Below are 26,309 nucleotides of genomic sequence, written 5' to 3' on the forward strand. Positions count from 1 at the left end.
TAGTGGTTCTTTGTGTTAGCACTCCTGCAAAAGCATAAAATTTAAACCTGATAAATATGGCAAGAATATAATTTCTAATTATAAAGCAACTAGATAAGCAAAACAAAATCAGAAATCTAAGTGCTGGAAAAAATAAATAGTACATTTGATCACATATGCTTTAGAAAGACTGAACCTGAGTTTAAAATTAGTACTTCACTGATCAAACAATGATTTTCTCAAGTTCCTTTATTAAAATATATTAAAATAGTGAAAACAATAGTTTAGATATAAAAATGTGAACAGTATAGCATTATTTCCTAGTTGTTTTTAATACATGCAATTGTATATGCTCTCATACTTGAATGGTAGGGAGAAAGAATTTGGCCAAATTAAGGAAACGAACTTATGGCCACCAAAATATTATTTTAATTATTTTACAATTTCTGGCTGACATATTTGAAATGCTCCCAGTCCTGCCTTATATAACTCAGAAAACACAGACTCAACATGACTTTCAAGGACAACTCTGAATGTTAATGTTTCCATTTTCGGCCTCATGACAGAAAGAGTTTTATTACCCAGTGTACACTCTGGAATGTCAAAGCCGTGATAGGCAGTATAGACTCCACACACAAAATAAATGCATAGTCATTTTATTCTAAATCGCTTCACTTGAAAATATGGCATGAAAATCTAGAGAGAGGAACTAAAAGTAAGTGATTTTATAGTGTTCTAAAATATTGAGACTCAAAAAATAAAAGTCCTGGGATAAAAATGCTCATGTGTTTGAGTTTGTGCTGTGACCAATACCAAATAAGTTCGCTTACATCTACCACAGGGCTTGCATAACTAAGAGCCGGTCTGATAGGTACCAAACATCATTGTTTCACAGGCAAGGACTGCAGATTTTCCAGAAATTAACAGACCTTGTCCCAAACCTACTTCTCCATTCTTATATTATATAATAAAGTGTTCCAGGGAGCAAACTAGCTGATTAGACATTTTGCATACCCATATAGGGATTTTCTAATCACAATGAGGGTAGTGTGATAAGGTCTTGGGGGAACTGGAGCTCCCAGGCAAGATGTCTCAGTTCTAGAGCATCCTTCTCTGTTACTCCTTCTCTATTTATCACTCTTTTTACCCTGTTTATCTTTGCAAGAAAGTTGTATACTATGATTTTTAAAAGATTGGACTACTGTTTTATGGTTGTATGTGATGTAAGTGTAGTTATAATTACAGTTTTTAAAAAGCAAATCCCTCCTATTAGATTGTAATCTTTATCCAAACTCATCTGTACATTTGCCCTTACCCCTCCACCTGGCACCATTTATTCAGCAACAGTTTATTGATCTTCAGTCACTTGGAATATGTAGTGAGGACAAGGGACATCTCTGTTCTAGTTGACCTTATATTCCAGTAAGTTATACAAACAATACATGACTAAACCAATATATAAGAAAATACTGAGTAGTGAAAATATTATCTTAAAAAAATTATAGAGATTGAGAGTAATTGAGAAGGAAATTTAGACAGCATCTTCATGAAAAAGCCCTTCTGGGTAACTGACACTTAAAATGAGTCTTGAACAATACGAAAGAGACATTATTTAGAGATATGGAGAAAGAACACTTCAAGCAAAGCAAACAGCTTAACAGCTTGACAGATTGTGGGAGAGAAAACAAGTGTGGCCGAAACATAGTATCAGAGGGCAAGAATTGTATGCAATTAGATTTGAGAGGTAGACAGGTACTAGATGTTATAAGGATTTCTGGGAAAGAATTTGTATTTTCGTTTTTTTAAATTTTTTTTCGTATTTTCCTTCTTATTGTGATGTGACTCCATTGGCTTTTATACAGAGGAATGACATCTGATTTGTGGTTGAGCAGAGGAGAAGGAACCAGCAAAGGAGTTCAAATGCAGTGCTTAGCAAGGTGGGGGGCATCATCAGGAAAGGGTGGTATGTGAAGCTCAAGAGAAGAGAATGAATGAAGAATGGATGTGGGGACCTGGAGGTTGATGGCAACCTTTACAAGAGATGTTTCAAAGGGGTAGTTGGCAAAGAAAATAGTAGGGTAAGGAAATGGCAAGAGTAAGGGTAGAAAACAATATTTTTCAGTGAAGAGGAACAAATAATAAAGCAGTAGCAGGAAGGGTTCGTTGGGTCAAGAGAGTTTGTCTTGTTACAGTTGATCATGGTGAGTTTCAGTGGAGAAGGAGATGCTGAAGATGCCCGAGACAGCAGGTAATTATAGGAGAAAAATCCTTGAAAATGTGAGAGGAGGTGGTATAAGGTGTAGCACATTCTACCATACTTTTCTCAACAGATCCTCCCTCTGTGTACTTCCAAGTTCAGTTAACAGTAGAAATGTGCTAAGTTTGCTGAGAACTATAGCAGAAAATTTGCTTGGAATGGTTCTGGTTTAATAAAAAAATTTCATTACCCAAAACATGACAGAAATTAAATCCCACATATTTGGAAAGAAATGATTTTTTGGCATTCAGTTCAGGAGATTATTATTTTAATTGCTTTTAATTTTTTTTTTTTTTTTTTTTTTTTTTTTTTTTTTTATCTTTCAGGTGCTTCAAGAAGACTTAGAACAGGAACAAGTCAGGGTCAATTCTCTCACTCACATGGTGGTGGTGGTCGACGAATCTAGTGGAGACCATGCAACTGCTGCCTTGGAAGAACAACTGAAGGTCAGATTATTTTCTTTAATACACTGTGTCATTCAAAATAATTAATTGCAATTCAGAAAAATTTAGAAAATGTATAATGTAATTTGTATATTGCAAATATTTACAATGCAGTATATTTATTTAAACTAAGTCAAATTATGTCCCATTTGTGCACATTTCCCTTTCACTAACTATCCACTGTTTGTTCACGCTAGCTTCCTGGCCTTTGGGGAAATATATGAATGCAGATCTGGGTTTTTTTTAATTACAGTTGAATAACATGTATTAGAGAACTGGTCAGAGGAATATTGTTTATATCTTCTTAAAACCTACAGTTAAAGAGAGGACAAAGGTAAAAAGAAAAAAAAAACTCAAAAGGGATCACATTCAGTCAAATTGTGAGAAATCAAACACCTTCATATTTTTTTCCTGGACAACTTCAGTTATAGTCTTGATGAGGACATAGCAGGATATATAAGTTTTGTTGGAGAAGATACTCAGCGTTTCAAGCCCTCATTCAACCTGAGTCATAGTAATTATATCCTTGGAAACATAACCAGCACCTATTAACAAAGAGTAAGTTGGGTATTTTCATATTTTTATCTTTTCTTCCTAATTGGGAACAACATTTTACTGTAAAAATATTGAAAACATTTTCAACAAAACATATGTACATACACCAAAACATCAACATTAAGGAAAAATACAACTTATTGTTCTGAATGTGATGCACACACACACACACACACACACACACACACAACTACAGGTTATACTTGAGGCATTCACTTTACCCATGAAATGCCTACCTTTTCTTTGTGATTGTTAGGGGCCAATAGTCTGACATGTCTAAGGATCCAATCAATGTGGGTTTAAATAGCTTTATCAGCACAAGGTTGTTCTAAACATAGTTACTCTTACCCAACCTATAACACAGTTTCTTAAAGCCTTATCTCTGTTTCCTTCTTTCTTTGTGTGAATTGTGTTTTTTTATCCCAGTAAAATGTCATTTCCTCAGGTTACTGCTTTAAACTTAGAAGAAGAATGTAGCAGGAGGGGAAGAATGAAGGGGGGGAAATCGGAGGGGGAGAAGAACCATGAGAGACGATGGACTCTGAAAAACAAACTGGGGGTTCTAGAGGGGAGGGGGTTGGGAGGATGGGTTAGCCTGGTGATGGGTATTGAGGAGGGCACGTTCTGCATGGAGCACTGGGTGTTATGCACAAACAATGAATCATGGAACACTATATCTAAAACTAATGATGTAATGTATGGGGATTAACATAACAATAAAAAAAATTTAAAAAAAAAAAAAAAAAATGACAAAAAGAAAATTCTTGAACTGCTACAACCGAGCATTTAACATATATTAGTCACCCATGTTAATTGCTTATGATTCAATGAAATTATAGGGATTACAGATATAAAAAGGCTTTTGGCACCTGTTATTATAATATATCATCACATATATGATCAGATGCATTGTACACATGCATAGTTGTGACCAGCTAAAGGACTGTACTGATAGACCACTGCTACGACCATTTGAAAGGTTTCTGTAGTTCTCATAAAATAGTGTTGTAGCTAATTATAGATGGGTAAAAATCTAATACTCAGCATTCCTCAGAAATTTTCAGAAAAGGTAAAAGAAGGCTAGGGGGCAGAAGTTGGGAGGGTGACTGGTTAAAAAAAAATCAAGGCCGACATTTTTCTAAGTCATAGACTATTTCTAGTTAACATGACAACTGAGAAACATCCACTTTGGTATTACCAGACCTAATACAACTAGCTTTAGAATGTAATCATTCTGGGGTGATGTCTGTGGGGCTAAGCCACCTTGAAAAACAGTCTATAGTTCTCATAGATCGTGACTGGGTTAGAGCTTACTTAGGATAAATTAAGAGTGGTGGCCCTAAGCTTTTCTATATTTATTATCCTACTTGCTTTCATTTTTGCCTTATTTTCTATTTCATTGGCTCAAAGATATCTACTAAGATAGCTGTGCGTGTATTGGCTTCTCCTAAATCATACAGACTCCATCTGCATTTGTCCATGATTGCCTCACTATTAATTAGTGTTGACTACTACCTCCTAGCTTTCTCTTTTCCCTGCAACCCCCTTTTCCCCTTTGATACCCTCATTTCCCTCTACATACCTCCTTACTGTGACCTGACTTTTATATAATCTAGACTAGTGTCTAAAAGGGCAGGGTTAGAAGGAATTCTTTGGGGAGAACACCCTGCCTTGAACATTTCTTTCTTCTCATCCCATGACTTTTCCCTGTCTTAGAGGAATCCATGCTTGAATTCTATGCCTTATTTGACCATTGGTTTGAATTGGTTTGAATTGCTCTGGAATGCTGGGCTCTCATCTGACTTTGACATTTTGGTGATTCTTTCTTAGGTTCTTTGCAAATGATATAATCTAATCTTAACCTAGTTGGATTTTTAAAAGGAAGGGGAAGAGAAAGAGAAGTTGGCAGAGAAGGAGGAGGAGAAGAGAAATAATAAAGGATAAAAAGAGAGATAAACAAATACATTAGAGGAGTCACTTTAACAGCAGCACAAGTATTCTCTGCATATAATAAGAATTCCATGTGTGCTTCAGAAACCACAAACTATTACTATGTCTGATACTGGGCCCAGAGGAATTCTGTTAGAATAGGAAGAATTTTAGGAAAGAAAAACAAGTATATGGACTCCACACAAGGGACAAAACTGAAACAAAAACAAAAACAAATACAAAACTGGCATGGATCTGAGAAGGATCCTCGAGGGCTTTTGTTGGAGCTAGGTCTGGTCATCCATAGCTTATTCCCCTCGACTTGTTAGTCTTGAATATTTATCCCACTCCTTTTTCCGCCATCACAGTGCCTTAATCTGTTTTGCTCCATTGTGCTGAGGCACCATCCAGAGCCCCCACATGGATACCCAGTGGTCTTTAGTCAAGAGATGAAGATGGGGCAAACTAGAAAGGGAAGTCCTTGATTTAGTACAGTAAGAGAGGGATGTGTTCTTATCATCTGGAGTTAAAGCTCTGAAAATACTCCTCATAGAATATTTTTATGTGTATTGACTTAATTCTATGAACTTTATTATAAGTTAGATTTTCTCTAACTTTCTTTTAAAGATTTTATTGATTTATTTGACAGAGAGAGAGAGAGAGAGAGTGAACACAAGCAGGAGAAGTGGCAGACAGAGGGAGAGGAAGAAGCAGGCTCCCCGCTGAGCAGGGAGCCTGATGCGGGGCTGGGATCATGACCTGAGCTGAAGGCAGATGCTTAACTGACTAATTCACCCAAGCACCCCATTTTTCTCTTACTTTTTAAAAAGACTTTTAGAAGCCTTTCTGTTAAAAGGTTTGAAGAAAAACAAAGTTAGGTCAGAACATATGCTTAGGGATTCTAAAAGATAGCATGGCTTATGAAGGATAGTATTCTGAAAAGTACAATCTGTTGTAAATTAATTTGATTCTCTCTCAGAGGTTCAACTTGTCCCTCAGCAGTGTCACCACAGGTCATAAACTTGTCCTTAACTTTAACGGTTTCTAGGATGTCAATGCACAGAGAGTCTGATTTGTAAGCAATGATGCCAGTTAACTGATTTTATTGAGAAATAGCTTGGCTAAATAACTGAGATTAGTAATTTATGTAGAGTATTCAGTCCTGGAGGACATTACCATATCTCTTTCTGAGAATCTGCATTCTGTTTTTCATTTTTTCAGTGAATACTTGCTATGTTCTTATTATGTCCCAAGGATTGTGCTGGGTAACAGAGGTAAAACAGTGAACAAAAAGAGCATTTGTCATTACTTTCCTGGGTCAGGAGTGAGTAATCTGTGAGCCTGCTGCCTTCCTTGGAAACTAGAAACAATGGTAGCCATTTCTCAGGCTCCCTCTTTGAAATCAAATGCTAATTCCTTTCATCCGTGGTCACCATGGTAGGCATGGTAGGCATGATGAAAATGAGCAAATATTTAAGAATGGACAGAACTTATTTCTATGAAGGAAAGAAACAAGGTTTTGTGACAACACACTAATAAGACGTCAACTGAAATTTGAGGGCAAAAGATGATTTCCTAGGAAAGTGTTTAAGCTAGGGTCTAAAGGATATGTTGAAGGGAACTGTATAAAGGGCGTGTAAAGGAGATGGGTGGGGGTGGGTAGTTTCCAGGAAGGGGAAATAGTAGATCAAGTGAACAAGGCATCCTCAGGGAACTGAAAAGGGCAAATTTGGCTACAGCTTTGAGGTTCAGAAGAGTGGTGTTAGAGGAGACTTGGCAGATAGAAGGGGCTTACCCAAATTACCAATTCTAATTCTTACCACACAAGAATTAGAAGTGGTGTGTGATGCTCAGCTCTACCAAAATTCAATCAACAAAAGTGTACTGAGCAGCAGCTCTCTGCCTGGATGACAGCTGGGACTACAACGGCAAGAAGCAGGGGCAACAGTCATGGCACCTGCCCTTCTGGACCTGCACTAATCAAGTGCAATGAAAGGTACAATTATGGCCATGATGAATTCAGTGGGACAAAAATATACATTGCTGGATGACCTATCTTGCTCTAGAAGGCCAGGAAAGTAGAGGTTAATTAGGCAATAGTAAAGGGTAGGAAGGTGTTCTGTACAGAAGCACAGCATTTATTCATTCAACAAATATGTCTTGCATGCTTTCTCAGTGCCAGCCAAGTCTAAGCTTTGAGGTTAAGCATAGGCAAAGCATACATGATTTCTCTATGAAGCTTACATTCTAAGCACACATCATAATAAATAAGCAAGTTTTATACTATGAGTAAGGTGATAAGAACTATAAAGAAAAGACTGGGGAGGGGAGCGCTTTTACCTGGTGTGGTCAGGGGATGCTTCCTTGAGAAGGTGGCATTTAAGTAGAAACTCAGACAAAGTAAGGGAGGTGTTTGGAAGGTGCGCAGGTCCTATGGGGCCTTTTGTATTTGAAAAACTGAAGAAAGACTATAAATGAAACATAAAGAACACCTATTGTTCTAGGGAGATAGTTGTTTCTAATAAAAAAGAACCAGAAACAGGCATCTAGTTTTAGAGGTTGTTCTAGTGAAAACACCTTCCGGAGAAAAGGCAGAGCTATTGAAGTTCCATTTGTAGATATGTTCTTCTATACACTTGAACACTTGAGAGCCCAACTAGATGTATTAAAGTTGTCTAAGGCCCGGACCGAGGAGATTTCTGGCATATAAAAGGCATTTGGACTATATTGCTAAATGACCTTAATCTTTTTTTTTTTTTTTTTACTAATAACAACCTAATTACCATTTTTTCTTTTCTTTTCTTATGTTATGTTATGTTATGTTAGTCCCCACACAGTACATCATTAGTTTTTGATGTAGTGATCCATGATTCATTGTTTGCGTATAACACCAGTGCTCCATGCAGTACGTGCCCTCCTTAATACCCATCACCAGGCTAACCCATCCCCCCCACCTCCCTCCCCTCTAGAACCCTCAGTTTGTTTCTCAGAGTCCATAGTCTCTCATGGTTCATCTCCCCCTCCGATTTCCCTCCCTTCATTTTTCCCTTCCTTCTCCTAATGTCCTCCATGCTATTCCTTATGTTCCACATATGAGTGAAACCGTATGATAATTGACTTTCTCTGCTTGACTTATTTCACTTAGCATAATCTCCTCCAGTCCCATTCATGTTGATGCAAAAGTTGGATATTCATCCTTTCTGATGGCTGAGTAATATTCCATTGTATATATGGGCCACATCTTCTTTATCCATTCATCTGTTGAAGGGCATCTCAGCTCCTTCCACAGTTTGGCTATTGTGGACATCGCTGCTATGAACATTGGGGTGCATATGACCCTTCTTTTCACTATATCTGTGCCTTTGGTGTAAATACCCGGTAATGCAATTGCTGGGAAATGACCTTAATCTTCAAGTTAGTGTCTACTATTATGGAGAAATAAAGGTATATCAAAAGAATGTATACAGACAAGCATCCTCTTCTGAAGAAGAATAACCTGGAAAAAACAATTTTAGAACAGAATATTAAATATATGCATGTTCAGTTTCTCACTCCTCTGATGAAGTTAATAAACTTGTTTACTGGAGGAGATTATGCTAAGTGAAATAAGTCAAGCAGAGAAAGTCAATTATCATATGGTTTCACTTATTTGTGGAACATAAGGAATAACATGGAGGACATTAGGAGAAGGAAGGGAAAAATGGGGGGGGGGAATTGGAGGGAGAGATGAACCATGAGAGACTATGGACTCTGAGAAACAAACAGGATTTTAGAGGGGAGGGGGGAGGGGGGATTGGTTAGCCTGGTGATGGGTATTAAGGAGGGCACGTACTGCGTGGAGCACTGGGTGTTATACGAAAACAATGGATCGTGGATCACCACATCAAAAACCAATGATGTATTGTATGGTGACTAACATAACATAATAAAATTAAAAAAATAAAAATATAAATAAAATAATGATTTTTGAAGATAAGAAAGGTCTCTAAGAACTAACATACATTCACTAAAATCAAGACATGAAAACTAACTTTATATCAGATGACATTAAAATAGCTCGTACAAATATTATGTGGCATTATTAAGACAGATTCTTTGGTGGATTTATTAAGTTCAATGATCTGATGGAGTGGCATGCATACAAAGTATTTTGATTTACTTAAAATATTTTGTAAAGCCTTCCATGGCATGTCTATGGATAAGGTGAGCCTTCTTATCCCTCTATGGGCTGGTGGAGAACGTTTGTGTTTTAATATATTCTTTCCTGGTACCTGATTTATGTGGCAGAGAATTGGACTGAAAATGATTGGATTCCTTTATTCACCCTACAGTGTCAGAAAATTTGGGAGAAAGAAGCCATTTGAGGATTTAGCTGGGACACTGTGTACCTTTTGCCTGAATAAGAGGGGTTAATGGATGATTCCCTCTCCCACATGACTTTAGATTTATAAGAATGTCGTATAAAGTTAGAATGTCACATTCAAATGTCATATACTTGTCTTTCATGTTTTAACTCAGGAAGGGTATGTTTATTTGAAATTTTGCTGCTTGTAAAAAGTAATATCTTTAAATCAATTAAGTTTTTGATGAGGAAGGTCTGATTTCCCATCCATACATGAAAATGTAAATACATGTATATAACTGTACACAAATGTGTATATATGTATATATATTTACATTTATGTACATTTACATTTTCTCTAATGAATGGATATATATGTGTATATGATTAATAGTAAATGAAAGCAAATGATATAGATTCTTAGTAAATTAATGCAATCCTGGACATGATGTAGTGTCTAGATTACAAGGACCAATAATTAGATTCTGTGTTGGTTTGAATACACTTTGTATTTTAGCATTTTAGCCAGATTTTAACAGGATGGTGGCATGTAAAGAATGTTTACAGAAGCAGGGATTCTTTAATTTCAAGAAAAACCTACGCAGAGATAAGGGACATGTATTGTCTTGTAGAAAGAGGAAGGCTTTTCTCTCTGTTTCTTCAGAAGACTGTATCAAAAATAAGCTGAAGCTGATAAGCCTGGATAGCTTCTGCCCAGATTTCTTTCCTGAGCCCAATTTATTCTATCCCATGTTCTTCTGGATATATCGAACTTGAAGTCCAAAATGCATCTCAGGCTCAACAAGGTGAAACTTAACTTCTTGTGCCCTACTTCCTTCTAAACTCGCTTCCTTTGCTGACTTCCCCATTTTTGTTACTACACAGCCATTCACCATGACACCTGTAACAGAAACCTGGAATCATTCCCGACTCCTCCCTTTCCTTTCCCTGTGAGCCCGCTGCATGTCATCAGTCACAGAATTTGTTCATTGTCTCTCATATTCATTGTTTCATCTTTGTTCCTGTCCCGATTTACCCTAGGTAAAGTCCTTGCCTGAACTTTTACCTCTCTTTAATCCAATTTCTGCATTAAAGTCGGTGTGAGCTCTCAAAAGCCGTTTATTACAGTTTCTCCTCTGCTTAAAATCCTTAGTTGCTTTCCATTCTCTACAGAGTCTGATCACTTAGGCTTGCAAAGATTTTTATTGCCTGACCCCTACCTGTCTCTCAATACGTGTCTTCTCTTAGCTCCCACATACCCCCTAACCTATGTTCTATTTCTATAAGCCATTTCTGATACTATGTCACTGTCTTTGTATATGCTATTCCTGTTACTCAGAATAGTTATGTTTGTCGTCTGCTTTGAAAACTACTTTATGTAGAAAACTCAGTTCAATTTTTTTCTCCGTAAGGCTGTTATTTCTACATGACAACTCCCTTTTTGAGCCACTTCATATCATAATTATGTCTCTGTTGTTTGGAAGGAAAATAGTCTGCTAAAAGGTAGCTGGTCAGAAAGGCTCTAATGTCCTCTTCTCTATCATGGCTTGAAAATGGGGAATGCAATTAAAAGTACTTATAGTATATACCTTTGGGATAATTTGGGGAGGGAAAAAGTCTAGGGAATGTTAAAGACTGTAGAACTGAGAAATAGAGATTATTTATGAAGAAGAATATGGATGAAAATATTTTTGATGTTTCTCTCTAGTTCCTAATTCTATACTTGGTGAATAAAAAGCATATTTAAAAAAATTTTAAATCTAATGGAAATAATTTCACTAAGCCAAGTGTCAACAATTGTTGCCCATGAAACGATAATTATAATTATTAACGCTTTTGTGTGCTCATTTTCCAAAAATTTTATATACTTTGTATGTAATACTCTCCCTATTTCACAAATGAAAAAGTCAATGCATAATGGAGTTAAATCCAAGTTCACGCAGCTTTCAAGTGGCAGAGCTGGGACTGGTATCCAGATCTGTGTGATTTCTCCTAATCTCTCAATTTCACAGAAGAAAATTACTATGTGATTTTGAGAAAATTAGTACAGGGGAAATATATGCAAGTATAATAGAATAATATTTTTATGAATATAAGTGTATATATATGAATATATTGAAATGATGACATTCTTTATGAATACAATTCTAATATGGTCTAAAGAGAATTCTGGCCTTTATGGGCTCTAAAAAACCCCTAACCTTCATATTATGGCACACTTAAAAACTTTTTTTTGATCAGAGCACCCAGAAAAGTACACAAATCATAATTTTAGGTCAAGACATCACAAAGGTAACATACCTGTAGTTCCACATCAAATAAAAAGATAATATGTTGCCAACAATTGAGACAATCCTATCAAACCCTATCATAGTCATAAACTTTTCACACTTCCTCAAAGTTAACCTTTATCCTGATTTATAATGCCTCAGAATAGTTTTATTTTTAACCTAATGTAAATGCAATTGCATAATATATAGTTTTGTAACTGCCTTTTTTTCACTCAGTGATGTGTTTGTGAGTTGCATCCATGATGCATATCACGTTTGTTCATTAATTTTCATGGCTGGATAGTATTCCTTCTTGTGAATATACAATTTAATTATATATTCTACTGTTCAGAAAATTTGGGCTGGTTCCAGTTTGGGATCATTATGAATAACACTGCTGAACATAATTGCATATATATTTTCATGAATATATGTATGCTTTTGTATTGAGTATATACCTAAGATTGCAATTGCTGGATTACCGGGTATATGCATATTTAGCTTTATAGGCATTACAAAAGAGTTTTCCAAAGTTGATGCATAAATTTATACTCACATCAGTAGTGGATAAAGGTAGAAATTGTTTCACATCCTCGTCAGTACTTGATATTGTCAGATTGTTAATGTGAGCCTTGATGGTGGTTTTATAATGGCATTTCTTGTGAACATTTGCATGTAATGATGACTTATAAGATTAAAAACACAATGACAGTTGTTTCATTAGCTATTTGAAATATCTATTTTTTTTTGAAATGCCTGTTTGTTGGATTATGTGTATTTCTCTTAGTGACTTGTAGTTATTTAAAATATGTATTCAGGATTTTAATCCTTTGTTGATATCTAGGTTACAATTTCTTTTTTTCTTTCTTCTTCTTCTTCTTTTTTTTTTTTTTTTTTTGCTTTTACTAGGTGCCTTGCCCTTTTACTTTTTAATGATATCTTTTTTAATAAACAGAAGTTTTAAGTTCAATATACTCTACTTAAGTATTTTCTGTTATGGTTAGTGTATTTTTGTTCTGAGTTTAAAAATAAAATTTTCTACTCTGTGACCCAAAATATATTCTCCTGGATTGTCATATAGGGACTTAATTGCTTTACCTTTCATATTACAGTCCATCTAGTATTTCTGGTGTGAGGAAGGAATGAATGTCCATTTTCTTCCCATTTAGATCAAACTAAAATAACATGATTTATTGCAAAGACCATTCTTAATGTTCTGTATTGTCACTTTTAATAAAATGCTTATACATATATGGGTCACTTTATAGACTCCAATCAAGTTTCATTTGTACATTTCCCTGTAGTTATGACAATACCACATTGTTTTAATTACTATGGCTTTATGATAAATTTTGACATCTGGTAGTATTGTACAAGAAAAATTGAACCAGTTGGTACAATGGGCAAGGAGGAATTTATTCGAGACTATTTCAATTAGGGATCAAGACTATTGTAATAGGGAAGAGATTTAACTCAGTTCCCCTGAACAAAATGCAGACGAGTTTGTAAGTGCTGGAACGAGCTGGCATAAAAGTACTGGAGGACCTTTGTGAGGTTGGGTAGTCAATGTGGTTATGCCGTCTCTGTTTGCTAATTGTCCCTTATCAGAATTAGGCTCCTACCCTCTCAGAGTTTGGGACACAGGGGCACTATCTTTCTTGATAATTTCATTTCAAAGGGATGGCTTTCAGGTCCTTCAGAAAGACATTCTTGGGTTGTAGAAGATTTACATCTCAAAGGAGCAGAGAAAAATTTACAATTGCTAATTCCCTAAAGTAAGTGCTCTAAGAAGAAGAAGGGGCCTATAGCCAAAGTTTAGTCAAGCTGAAGGAAACTCTATCTTAGTTAATGTAAACCTGTCACATTTGTTTTCTCCTTTTAAAAGATTAACTTGGCTATTTTTGTTTATTCACATTTCCATGTCTGCCCCCCCATCCTGCTATGATCTTAATTGGGGTTTATTGACTATATAGATTAATTTGTGGTGAACTAATATCTTTATTATGTAAAGTTTTTCAGTTCATGAATATGGAATAGCCTTTGATTTATTTAGGCCTTTATTTTCTCCCAATAATGTTTTATGGTTTCCAGGATAGTGGGTCTTAGACTTTTTATGAGATTTATTCCTTTATTTGATATTTTTTGTTATTTTTGCTGTTGCTGTAAATGGTATCTTTTCAAAATTTCATTTTTTATTTGTCTTTTGCTTATAGGGAGAAATACTTCTTGATTTTTATTCCTTGGCTTTGTATCCAGAGATCATTGCTAAATTTACTTATAATTTGAATAGTTTATCTGTCGCATCACTCAGATGTACGTATACAGGTTGTTTGTAATTACTGTTTTGCTTCTCCCTTTCCAATCATTGTTCATTTAATCAGTCTTTCTTGCCTTATTGTGCTGTATGCTCTAGTACAATGAGATTATTGTTGATCTGTTTCTCATTTTAGGTCTCAGAGGTGAGGCTTCTAGTAAATCACCATAAAGTATGATATCTCTTATAGGTTTGTTGTAGATGATTTTTATTCCTAATGTTCTAAAAGGCTTCATCATTACTGGGTGCTGAATTTTAGCAAACATTTTTTTTCAGGATCACTTGAAATGATCATATTAGTTTCTTCTTTATTCTCTTAATATGTAAAATCACACTGCTTCATTTTCTAGAGCTAAAATAGCCTTGCATTCCTGATGTAAGCCAAACATAGATGATGATATGTATAATCTTTTTTATTTGTTGCTAGATCTCTTTGCTACCATTTGCTAACCTTTGATTTAGAATTTTCCCATTGGGTCCATGAAAGAGATTGGCCTGTTGTTTTCCTTGTCATAGGTTGTTGCTAGGTTTAAGTGCTTGATTGTGCAGGCTTTGGAACTTGCCATTTGTGCCTAGAACTTTCTTTATTGGAGAAGTTTTAAATGAAAACTTAAATATAGTTAAATAAGACTTTCCATTTTTCATTTCCACCTTCCCGTTTCTTCTCCATTTTCCATTTTTTGTGTGTGTCAGTTTGAGTAGTTTGTGTCTTTCTAGGAATTTGTGTTTTGCCTCTAAAATTACAAGTATATTCGGGGACGCCTGGGTGGTTCATTCGGTTAAGCGTCTGCCTTCAGTTCAGGTCATAATCCAGGGTCCTGGGATCGAGCCCCGTGTCGGGCTCCCTGCTCAGCGGGGAGCCTGCTTCTCCCTCTACCTTTCCCTCTCCCCCTGCTCCTGTGCTCTCTCTCTCTCACTCACTCTCTCAAATAAATAAAATCTTTAAAAAAAATAAAATAAAGTTACAAGTATATTCAAATAAAGTTCTGTTTAGTCCACATGGTATTTAATAATGTTTTTATTAGTTATCAATGTTTGAAGTTTAGGAAATGTGATACGAAACTATAAATGTCTAACGTCTGTAGAAAAAGCCACTGATCTGGTGATCCTTTGCCTGTTCTCCTGTCTATTAACCTCAGTAAGAATTAAATAGCTCTGCCGCCTTTAGCAGGAGCTCTCCAATTGGCTACAATCCCCATTATTCCCCATTCTCTTATACCTAGATTATTTTGTACATTTTATTGTGCATACACCTTAGAATTTGTGATTTCTCATAGATGGAATAGTTCAGTGCATAGAGTTAGAATGAGGCATAGAGGGATATCTGTTTTCCACTCACTTGATTACAAATAAGACATATAATGGATTATGTTCCTGTTTTAGAATTTAAAAGTCAAAGATTTTCAACTCTTGTATAAAATATAAGCCATAACAGACTGTAGGTAAAATATGAAAAACTAGTCGTTTTAGTGTCATGTTGAAATGTTTTTCTATATCCTGTATTATATCCTGTATTATATCCAGACTTACCACATCTGGAAACAAAAGCTAATTTTCCACCAACTAAGCTCTAAAGTTGAGATACTTGTATCTCAATAATTTATCACCATTTTCAGAGCATTTTCACATTTGTTGACCTGGCTAGGAGGCTACCAGGCCAGATACTAGTATCTCCCGTTCACTAGTGGAAATCTAAACCATAACAAGATTAAGTGTTTGCGGAGAGATATTACTGAGTTAGGCAACAGTAGAACTGGGAGAAGAATCCAGGCAATCTGTACTTCAGGCCTGGAGATGTGTACCAGGTGAGCAGATTCAGAGATGCTGCTATACGATTAATGCCCATTGTAAGTAGTAAAGATCTAGAATTTGAGGTGGAGAAGACAGGACCTCACATATGATTCTCACCTCCTGTGGCTCTTCAGATTTACCATAAATAGCTCTCTTGTTGCCATAAATGACTGGTAGGCAGGTATTTAATGAAGAAGAAAGAAAAAAGAAAAGGTTCTAAGACAATACTTAGGAGAAAATCCCTGTATCAATAACTACAGAGGTGTTATTGAGCTTTGAGACATTTGTATACTATGTGAAATTCGTATATTGCATTAAGCACAACGGTAAGGAGACCCCTCTCAAGAAGTCCAGAGACCGTAAGGCATAAAACAGTCAGGAACAGTAAAACCTTAAATTACCAAAGAATGCCCAGGAATCCAGTGGACACTGGAAAGGATACTCTCATGCTGGAATGCTCCTTAGGACTCCTACTCTTTATTTCCTGGTATCCCAGTTGAATAGACTGTTGGGAGCTGGAGAGTACAGAGTTTATTAAGCCGCCACAGAACATTAAATAATAGCCTGCAAATAATGCATCAACAACTCGGCCTTTCTGGCTTTATTCATTAGCACTTTATAAACTCAGAAATAATATATGGATCTGACTGTAATGGCACAAGGGAACATGCTTTTTTTTTTTTAATGTTTTATTTATTTATCATGAGAGTCAGAAAGAGAGAGAGAGGCAGAGGCAGAGGAAGAAGCAGGCTCCCCGCCTAGCAGGGAGCCCGATGTGGGACTCGATCCCAGGACCCTGGGATCATGACCTGAGCCGAAGGCAGACGCTTAACGACTGAGCCACCCAGGCGCCCCGGGAACATGCTTCTTCAAGTTAAAAATCTTACTATGTTTTTAGCATAATCACCAAGACAAAATTTCATTAATGAATCAGACAGTCATATTTACCTTTGAAAAATGACTTTGTGAAAGAGCACATGTTATTGATCTGGGAGTGTAAGTATTTTCTGATTTTTAAAAATACTTTAAACAGGGGCGCCTGGGTGGCTCAGTCGTTAAGCGTCTGCCTTCAGCTCAGGTCATGATCCCAGGGTCCTAGGATCGAGCCCGACATCGGGCTCCCTGCTCGGCGGGAAGCCTGCTTCTCCCTCTCCCACTCCCCTTGCTTGTGTTCCCTCTCTCACTGTGTCTCTCTCTGTCAAATAAATAAATAAAATCTTTAAAAAAAATACTTTAAACAAATAGGGAGGTAAAATGTCAAAAATGTTCTTAGATGAAATTATAACATTCGGCTTCAAATCCTTGTTAAGTAGGTTAGATAAAATGTGCGGTTAAGTCTAGTCAAACTTCTGCCAAAATTAAATATGAAAATACTCAAAAAGGATTCAGCATCTGTACGTCTCACTAGGTTCTGGAGCGTGCATTACAAGGCATATTGAATGTTGCATGTTCTGCTGAGTAAATGACATCATGAAAGAACACAGGCTTGTAGCCAGCTGGATCTGAGGTCAGATCCCAGAAACTCAATCCTGTGGCCTCTGTGGCCTTAGACAAGCTACTAACTCTTCTCCGTGTCCGGGTCACCTGTAAACTGCACTTTTAGAAGTGGCAAGTGTACCTTCACAGGTTCCTTGAGTTTGGTCAGGAAGTACTACAGGATCATTTAAACAGGAGTAAGAATGAGAATTTCAGAGAAACCTACAATAAGTGTTTCCCAGTACATCGGACACATTTTTCCACCCTGGATCGTATGTTAGACAGTGAAGATATAAGGCGTGCCATTTTATAATATGCTGCTTTGGTTAGCAGTTTGTGGAAGCATGTAAAATTGAGAAGAGAATCATAGAGTTGGCTAAACAGTAGTCAGTAGTACTCTGCCCCGTTTCTAGCCCCATGATGGGTATTATTTCATATCTTTCAATGAGTTACTTGCTGTTATTTCCACGTTGCCATAGGTAAGGTGAAGTTGCTTATCCTTTTTAACTCTGCTGTGTTTATTAAGTAGGAAAGAAAAATAAAAAGTGTTAATTTTCAGAAGCCTCATTACACATAAAAGTCATTTAGCTGGGGAATATATCCCAGGGTCTGAAACTAAAATAAAATGAGATGGGCTCTCTGGTGTCTCCCTTTCTCATAAATCCCAGTTGCTGCTGTGTTGTGTGGTCTATGACGCATAACTGTTCCTTTCTTAGTGGACAGACTCCTGGGACTGCTTTATCTCTTCATGCCGGTCTTGATGGGCACAGTTCAGCTCTCACATTCTATCCTTGGCCTCAATAAATTCAAGGGTCAAGATACTTAAGTTTTACTTTCCAGGCTTGTCAAATTTTCCTCAAGTTGCCTTTATCCAAATGTTCCTCTGATAGCCAGTTTTCACTTTTGCTTTGAAAAACCAACTCAACCAAACAAAGGAACTCAGATGAGAAATGTCCTTGGCGTGTATAACAATATGGGATATAAATTAAATGGGAGGGGGAAAGCTTCCCCACTGCAGATCTAAGCACAGATGATAATGGAGTTGTGATTTAGCCCATGAAAATGTGTTAGAGTAAGTAAACCGACATTTAGCTTCTCTTACTACTGAGATAGAATGAGAATATAAATAAAAATTAATTTCTTCTTATCACTTCATAAGATGTTATAATTCATTTTCATTTATGTACATACTGTTTTCATAGCTTTACAAAAATATGCATTACTTCTAAAAGCTCAAAGGATTCATATACTTAAATGGAAACTCAGAGAAATACTTTTTTCTCTAGAGGTTTCTAATCCTAATGCAGTGATTCTTTAGAAAAATTATTTAGCTTTCTGTCAATCCCATTCGATCCAATCTCTTAGACTTGTTACATCCCTTTAGGCAATGATAGGAACCAGCATCTTTGAGTAATTATAGAGCTGACTGATAATCTTCCAATTGCTTAGTTCTATTCTTTGTAATTCAAATTAGGGCCAATATATCTAAGGAACAACCAGATAAATCCATAAATTCAAGCACTGTGTACATCTATTTATATTTGTGCATACGGCATTACAAAAATCTACCTGTGGGCAGACATGTACAGCATATGAGCAAGCAATTTCTAATTCACTTATCTAATTTTACTGAGGTGAGTAAAAAGCATCCTGCCCACATTATAACAGAAGTGACTTAGATTCAGTTCATTGAGTGTTTTCTGAGAGTAAGATAGGTTTAACCAGTGGAATGTGTTAATAAAGGGTAGGTATGCTGTCTTGTGTTGGAAATCTTTAAAGAAGAATATATTTGAAGTATAAACAACTACTTGTGAAGATTTAGTAAGTACCTTTCTAGAGTGAGTAGAGTAAAATAGATGACCCTTGCTGGGTCTTGGAAGATTTGAAATAAACACAATGATCAAACAAAATGTAAATAACTATTAACACTTACATAACTCAGTTCAAATTAAAACTGCTTTCCAATATATAATCTTGCTTAATATTTGTAGCAGTTCTTTCAGGGGTTGGTATGATTATTGTCTTTGAGAGAAAGGAAATGATTTAGCCATGAATTTCCAGAAAGTCACTTGATTTTGTTTGGGAGGTGGGATAATATTAAAAAAAAACCCTCAAAGAATTGCCCGAATCATTACAAAAGAATGTCGTGTTTAATTTTTTTTTTCCTTGGGGCACTTGGGTGGCTCAATTGGTTGAGTGTCCAACTCTTGATTTCGGCTCAGGTCATGATCTCAGGGTCACGGGATTGAGCCGTGTGTGTCAGGCTCTGCGCTCAGCAGGGAGTCTGCTTGTCCCTCATGCTCTGCTCTTCCCCACCCCTGCCCCCACTCACTCTCTCTTTCTTCTCTTTCTCTCTCTAAAATAAATAAATAAATCTTTAAAAAAAGTTTTTATTTTTGTAATTTGAGAAGACATACACGTGTTGGTAATCCAAGCAATTGACTGACCTAACACTTAAATCTAAGTTGTTTAGCTCAAGATATTTGTGTCTTCCCCACATAAAACACAAAATTACAGAGTGATAGTGTTTATATATTTGGGAAGTTGAATCACAATAAATTATTAAAAATCTCTTCTATTTAAATAATTTTTAATAATTTTACTCTAGTAATTGTAATGCATTTTCTAAAATTTTCCCACTGTAATAAATACATCTTTACTTTCAACAACTTTAGTTTTGTGAGCTATTTTGTAATGCCATGGAATCAGTCCCTCTTAAATATGTCTTTTGTGTTAGTTTCTTAGGGCTGCCATAACAAAATACCAAAGACTGGGTAACCTAGATAACAGAAATTGTTTCCCTCACAGTTCTGGAGGCTTGAAGTCCAAGATCAAGGTATTGGCAGGTTTGGTTCCTTCTGGGGCCTTTCTCCTGGGTTTGCAGATGGCTGTCTTCTCACTGTGTCCTCACATGATCTCTCCTATGTGCCCACATGTCCCTCATGTCTTTCTGTGGGTCCAGATTTCCTCTTCTTTTAAGGATACCTGTCAGATTAGATTAGATCAGCCTCATTTTAACTTAAAATCCCTATGTAAAGGTCATATCTATAAAGACCCTGTCACCTAATACAGTCACATTCTGTAGTAGAGGGGGATAGGCCTTCAGCATATGAAAATTTTTTAAAGATTTTATTTATCTATCTATCTATTTAAGAGAGAGAGAGAGAACATAAGCAGGGGGAGCAGCAGGCAGAGGGAAAAGCAGACTCCCCATTGAGCAAGGAGCCTGATGCGGGACTTGATCCCAGGACCCTGGGATCATGACCCAAGCTGAAGGCAGACGCTTAATGGACTGAGCCACCCAGGCGCCCCTTCAACATATGAATTTTAAGGAGACACAGTTCAAATGTCCATTGAATGAAGAATAGATAAAGAAGATGTGGGGTATAAACACAAACACACACACACACGCACACAGACACACACACACATACACACAATGGAATATTACTTAACCACCAAAAATAATAAAATCTTGCCATTTGCAATGACATGGATGGAGCTAGTGAATATTATGTTAAGCGAAATAAGTCCATCAGAAAAAGACAGATACCATATGATTTCACTCATATGTGGAATTTAAAAAACAAAGCAAATGATCATAGGGGAAAAATTGAGGGAGGCAAACTAAGAAACAGACTCTTAACTGTAGAGAACAAGCCTATGGTTACCAGAGGGGAGGGGAGTGGGGGAATGGGTGTAATATGTGATGGGGATTAAGGAGTGCTCTTGTTGTTGTTGTGAGCACAGGGTGATGTATGGAAGTGTTGAATCACTATATGTACACTAGAAACTAATATTACACTGTATGTTAACTAACTAGAATTTAAATAAAAACTTAGAAAAAGATATAAATGTTTCAAAACATAACTGTAGATACATATTGGAATAGTTCTGTGCTGAACTCATTGAAACTACAATGCATATTATATGTCCTTCAACTAACATCTTCTTTCATTAAGATATAAGTCTTTGCAAATGTGTGTGTACAGTCATATGGGAATAGTTGTATTCTTAACTCACTGAAACTACAGTGTATATAACACTGTAATGCATCCTTCAACTAACACCTCTCATTAAGATATAAATGTTTCTAAATAAAAGTATAGATTCCAAAAAAAAAGGATACATGATTCAGCCCATAACTTCTTTTTATTTCAAGTTTTCATTTAAATGCTAGTTAGTTAACATGTATGGTAAAATTGGTTTCAGGTGTAGAATTTAGTGATTCATCACTTACCTCTAACACCCAGTGGTAATCACAACAAGTGCCCCCCTTAATACCCATCATCCATTTAGCCCACCCCCCACCCACCTCCCTGCCTCAACCCTCAGTTTATTCTCTATAGTTAAGAAGCTCTTATGGTTTGCTTCCCTCTCTCTCTTTCTTCCCCTTCCCCGTACGTTCATCTGTTCTGTTTCTTAAATCTCACATATGAGTGAAATCATATGGTATTTGTCTTTGATGGACTTATTTTGCTTAGCATAATATACTCTAGCTCCATCCACATCATTGCAAAAGGCAAGATTTCATTCTTCTTGATGGCTGAGACCTAAATGTGAAACAGGAAACCATCAAAATCCTAGAGGAGAACATAGGCAGCAACCTCTTTGACCTCGGCCATAGCAGTTTCTTACTACACACGTTTCTGGAGGCCAGGGAAACAAAAGCAAAATGAACTATTGGGACTTTGTCAAGATAAAAAGCTTCTGCACAGCAAAGGAAACAATCAATAAAACTAAAAGGTAACCTATGGAATGGGAGACGTTTGCAAATGACACATCTGATACAGGGTTAGTAGCCACAATCTATAAAGAACTTATCAAACTCAACACCCAAAGAACAAATAATCCAATCAAGAAATGGGCAGCAGGCATGGACAGACATTTCTCCAAAGAAGACGTACAAATGGCCAACAGACACGAAAAAATGCTCAACATCACTCGGCATCTGGGAAATACAAATCAAAACCACGTTGAAATGCTACCTCACACCTGTCAGAACAGCTAAATTAACAACGTAAGAGACAACAGATGTTGGCGAAGATGTGGAGAAAGGTAACAGTGTTGGTGGGAATGCAAGCTGGTGCAGCCACTCTGAAAAACAGTATGGAGGTTCCTCAAAAGTTAAAAATAGAACTGCCCTATGACCCAGCAATTGCACTACTAGGTATTTAGCCAAGGCACACAAAAATACTGATTCGAAGTGGCATATACACCCCAGTGTTTATAGCAGCATAACCAGCCCATAACTTCTTTTTTTCTGTTCATTTTTGACACACAGTGTGTGTTCAATAAGTACTTGTTGTTTAGACAGATTCATGATGGATGAATGAATGCATTAAAGACTTTCATTAACTGCAAGTTAAATTAAATATTGGATTGGCTGAGTTATAAGCCTTTAATGAATTATCAAAATTATCTATTATTATTAGAATACCAAAGGCCCTTCTTAAAATAGTTTTCTTAATAGATTGACTATGTATCTAGAAGAGTATTATTAGTTTTTTGTGACTCATTCATATAATGGGAAAAAAACTACAGTGCAAAGTGTATCACATTAGTATATTTTGGAATTTCTATAAAATTAACAACCTTAAGGAATCTATTGTATGGAGGTCTTTATTTGGATTTATTTAATAGGATGTCTTACTAAAATTAATAAATTGTAATCATCAATCTATGAGATTATAACCCTAAGATGCTACTTCAGTTGGGAGATGATGCTATATTTATTTAGAAGTCTCAGTACATTTCCCTTCATTTACGAAGATGGTGCTTCAGTTTGAGTGTGTCTCTCCCGTGCTTGACTCCCATCTCCACTGGGGTCAAAGGGATGCAATAAACATCCCACAATTTGGCCTTTTATATCCTTATCCTCAAATCAGGCAGATAGTATACTTTATGGCTATAAGGTAAGATTTTCTCTGAAACTAATTTTTTTCACAACTAATCCACTCACAGATATGTTACATACCATTTTACCTGATGTGTACTGACATGGTCACTAGGAAGTTCACTTAAAGAGCTTCTAATATGTTTCAGAAAAAAATCCCAAATACTTCATTGTAATAATTAAATGGCTAATATTGTTGAATTCATTGGTTTATGTTAGCACGTTTCCTTTGATTATCTTGCATTATTATTTCAGTGCTATGGCTTCTGCTACAAACTAACATCATTCGAAAGGAGTAGAGAGTGAAACTATAAAAAGTATGAAAATCGTTACATTATGTTGAAAACAATAATTTTTTTTGACATTTCTGAAGAAAAACTGAAAACTCACTTGTGAGTTTTTATTGACATTTCTGAAGAAAAACTGAAAACTCACTTGTGACTAAGATGCATATGAGTACATGATCATTTTCATACTGTTGTTAGTAAAATGTTTATTGCCTACTCCTGACTCATGCATGGTACTCCCTTTTTGAAAGGATGGTAGGGTTGACAATTTTTAAGAAATTGGGTGGGTCTTCAAGCCTCTTAGAAATAGGTGGATTTTTTTCATGGTGCTAATTACATTTGTATTTTTTGAGTCATATTTTAATATGTTCTAGGTGGATCAATCCAAACATGTAGCATCAAGTATGCTAGAAATTCTGACAAGGCTTATTATTTTAGATACCAAATATATTTGTAAAAAATATGAGTTACATTTTTTGTAGCCCTAATTCTATACAAAATAAAACATACCTCTATTTTGAGATACTTCTATCATATGGGAATAGTTGTATTCTTAACTCACTGAAACTACAGTGTGTATAACACTGTAATGCATCCTTCAACTAACATCTCTCATTAAGATATAAATGTTTCTAAATAAAAGTATAGATTCAAAAAAAAAAAAGACATGTTTCAGCCCATAACTTCTTTTTATTTCAAGTTTTCATTTAAATGCTAGTTAGTTAACATGTAGCCTCTCAATGAAGTGTATGCCTTTAACTTCTATTGGTCAAATGTGGGTGAAGACCACTCTCGGGGCAGCTTTGACTGCATGCAGCCAACGTTCTCTAGCTCTGGAGCCTCCCAGCTTAATTGCCCGGGATTTATACACAATCAAGGTACAGCAGGTGCCCCAAACGACTCGTATGAGATGACACAAGGAAGAATGAGCCAGGCGGAGGAATCCCATGACCGAAGCACAGAAGTGATCAAACCGGGGGTCCCTATGTAGGGACAAGAGTGCAGATTTGTAAAGCACCTCAAGCTCTCTCAGATGTAGTGCCTGAGAGGAAGGGCTCAACCCCCACAAACCTTGCACATATGATTCAAAAGACACATGGCAGCCGCAGTGTTTTTCAGCGGCGACATAGGGACAGGGTAATTCACTTACTGGCGCCGAAGGCCTACAGAAAACCCAAGCTGCCGGCTCCGCTGCAGAAACACGGTGTTAGTCAAAAAAAAAGGGAGCTCCCTCAGAGCAATTCTGCAACAGGTAGCCAATCTGAATCCTACAGACCACTCATATACCTTAAAGGATTATGTTTTAAAAGCGCTTCGAAGAGACTGGCCCGGATATGGTGAAATAGACAGAAATAGACAGAAGGTCGTTAGGCAGAGCTCTCTAGCACACTCATTCTGTCTCAGAATGCTGCAAGCACCGGCCATTCAGAATCTCCTGCATGTTCTAGAAGAGATGCTGCTTCTTCTCAGAATCAGCTTTGAGATTCAGATTTCATTGATCCTTTAATGAATAAATAAACTTGAATATCTCACCAGCAGGTCGAGTGCCTCCAACATTAAATGGTCACTTGAATCCCACCAGTGAACAATCTGCTCCAGGCCTCCTGCTGTCCCCTGCAGCCACTGCCAGCCCTACCCCTCCGCCGCCGCCTTCAACTCACCGGCCCAGCTCCAATCCTCCTCAGATCGTAAATTCTAACTCCACTTCCCCTAGCACTCCAGCAGGCCGGGGGACTCAAGACCTACCTGTTGACAGTTTTAGTCAAAACACTAGTGTCTGTCAGGACTAGCAAGACAAATATACCTCCAGGACTTCTCTGGAAACCTTAACTCTGGTTCACTTCTACTGAAGTGTCCAAAGCCTGTGGAGGAAGACCATTCAGTGTCTCAGAAAAAGTCCAAAAAAAGTCTAAAAACAGAAGGAAATGGGCCAAATTAAAATGCACGACCTTGAGACAACTGAAGAAAAGGAACAGGACCTTAAAAGAGAAGAGGAAATTGCCAAGATGAATAACTCCAGTCCTGATTCCATTGAAGGAGTTAAAGAGGCTCCACTGAGCCTTCTTCAACAATTGAACTCCCAGATTATTTGACAAAATATATTGCTCTTGTCTCCTGTGAGACAAGGATGGCTTCAGTGCTGAGTATGATGAGTACAGGGCCTTGCATGCCAGGATGGAGACTGTAGCTGGAAGATTTATCAAACTGGATACACAACAAAGGCAGCTTTCTTCAGGCTCAAAAGAGTATCAGAATGTTCATGAAGAAGTCTTATGAGAATATCAGAAGATCAAGCAGTCCAGTCCCAATTCTCATGAAGAAAAATAGAGATGCAAGTAACTTCCTAACAAGCTGACTCCCATCAGAATGCTAAGCGGTGAATTTGACCGAGAGCAAGCAGACTCATGGCATGGGACCTCTGCTTGGACCAGAAGCTGTGAATAAACCTAAGGTTATTTATTTAAAATTCCAAATGAGTTGCTTGTTGAAAGTTTCAGTGTTAGTAAACTTGAGTTATTTATTATTTTCCCTGTTGTACTTTGCTTCCCTGCAATTTTGAAGCTGCATTTTCTGGTCCTCCCACTGCACCCTAAGACTTAAGTTTGTCAATAGAAATAAGTTTGTTTAATACTGGGGATCCAGTGTCTGTACTTCAACTTTTTTTCTTAAAAACTTGTGTTTGTCATTAGAAATGATTTTTTAAGATTTTATTTATTTGGGAGGGAGAGAGAGAGAAAGAGAGAGAGAGAGCATGACCAGGGGGAGGGGC

At 36.7% G+C, this 26,309-nt stretch overlaps 1 protein-coding gene and 1 pseudogene across 9 annotated transcripts in view; both read left to right on the top strand.

Annotated features, from left to right (window-relative positions):
- The window catches only part of DMD (dystrophin), a 2,185,421-nt gene that overhangs the window by 730,749 nt on the left and 1,428,363 nt on the right, over positions 1-26,309 (top strand). For all 9 annotated transcript variants that reach the window (XM_078064107.1, XM_078064109.1, XM_078064106.1 and 6 more), the window contains one exon: positions 2,563-2,682. In XM_078064107.1, the coding sequence (XP_077920233.1) occupies positions 2,563-2,682 (120 nt within the window). The remainder of the gene's footprint in view (positions 1-2,562; positions 2,683-26,309) is intronic.
- Positions 8,545-25,984, top strand: LOC118521494 (RNA polymerase II elongation factor ELL2 pseudogene; annotated as a pseudogene).

Source organism: Halichoerus grypus, chromosome X, assembly GCF_964656455.1.
Source record: "Halichoerus grypus chromosome X, mHalGry1.hap1.1, whole genome shotgun sequence".
NCBI classification, from domain to species: Eukaryota; Metazoa; Chordata; class Mammalia; order Carnivora; family Phocidae; genus Halichoerus; species Halichoerus grypus.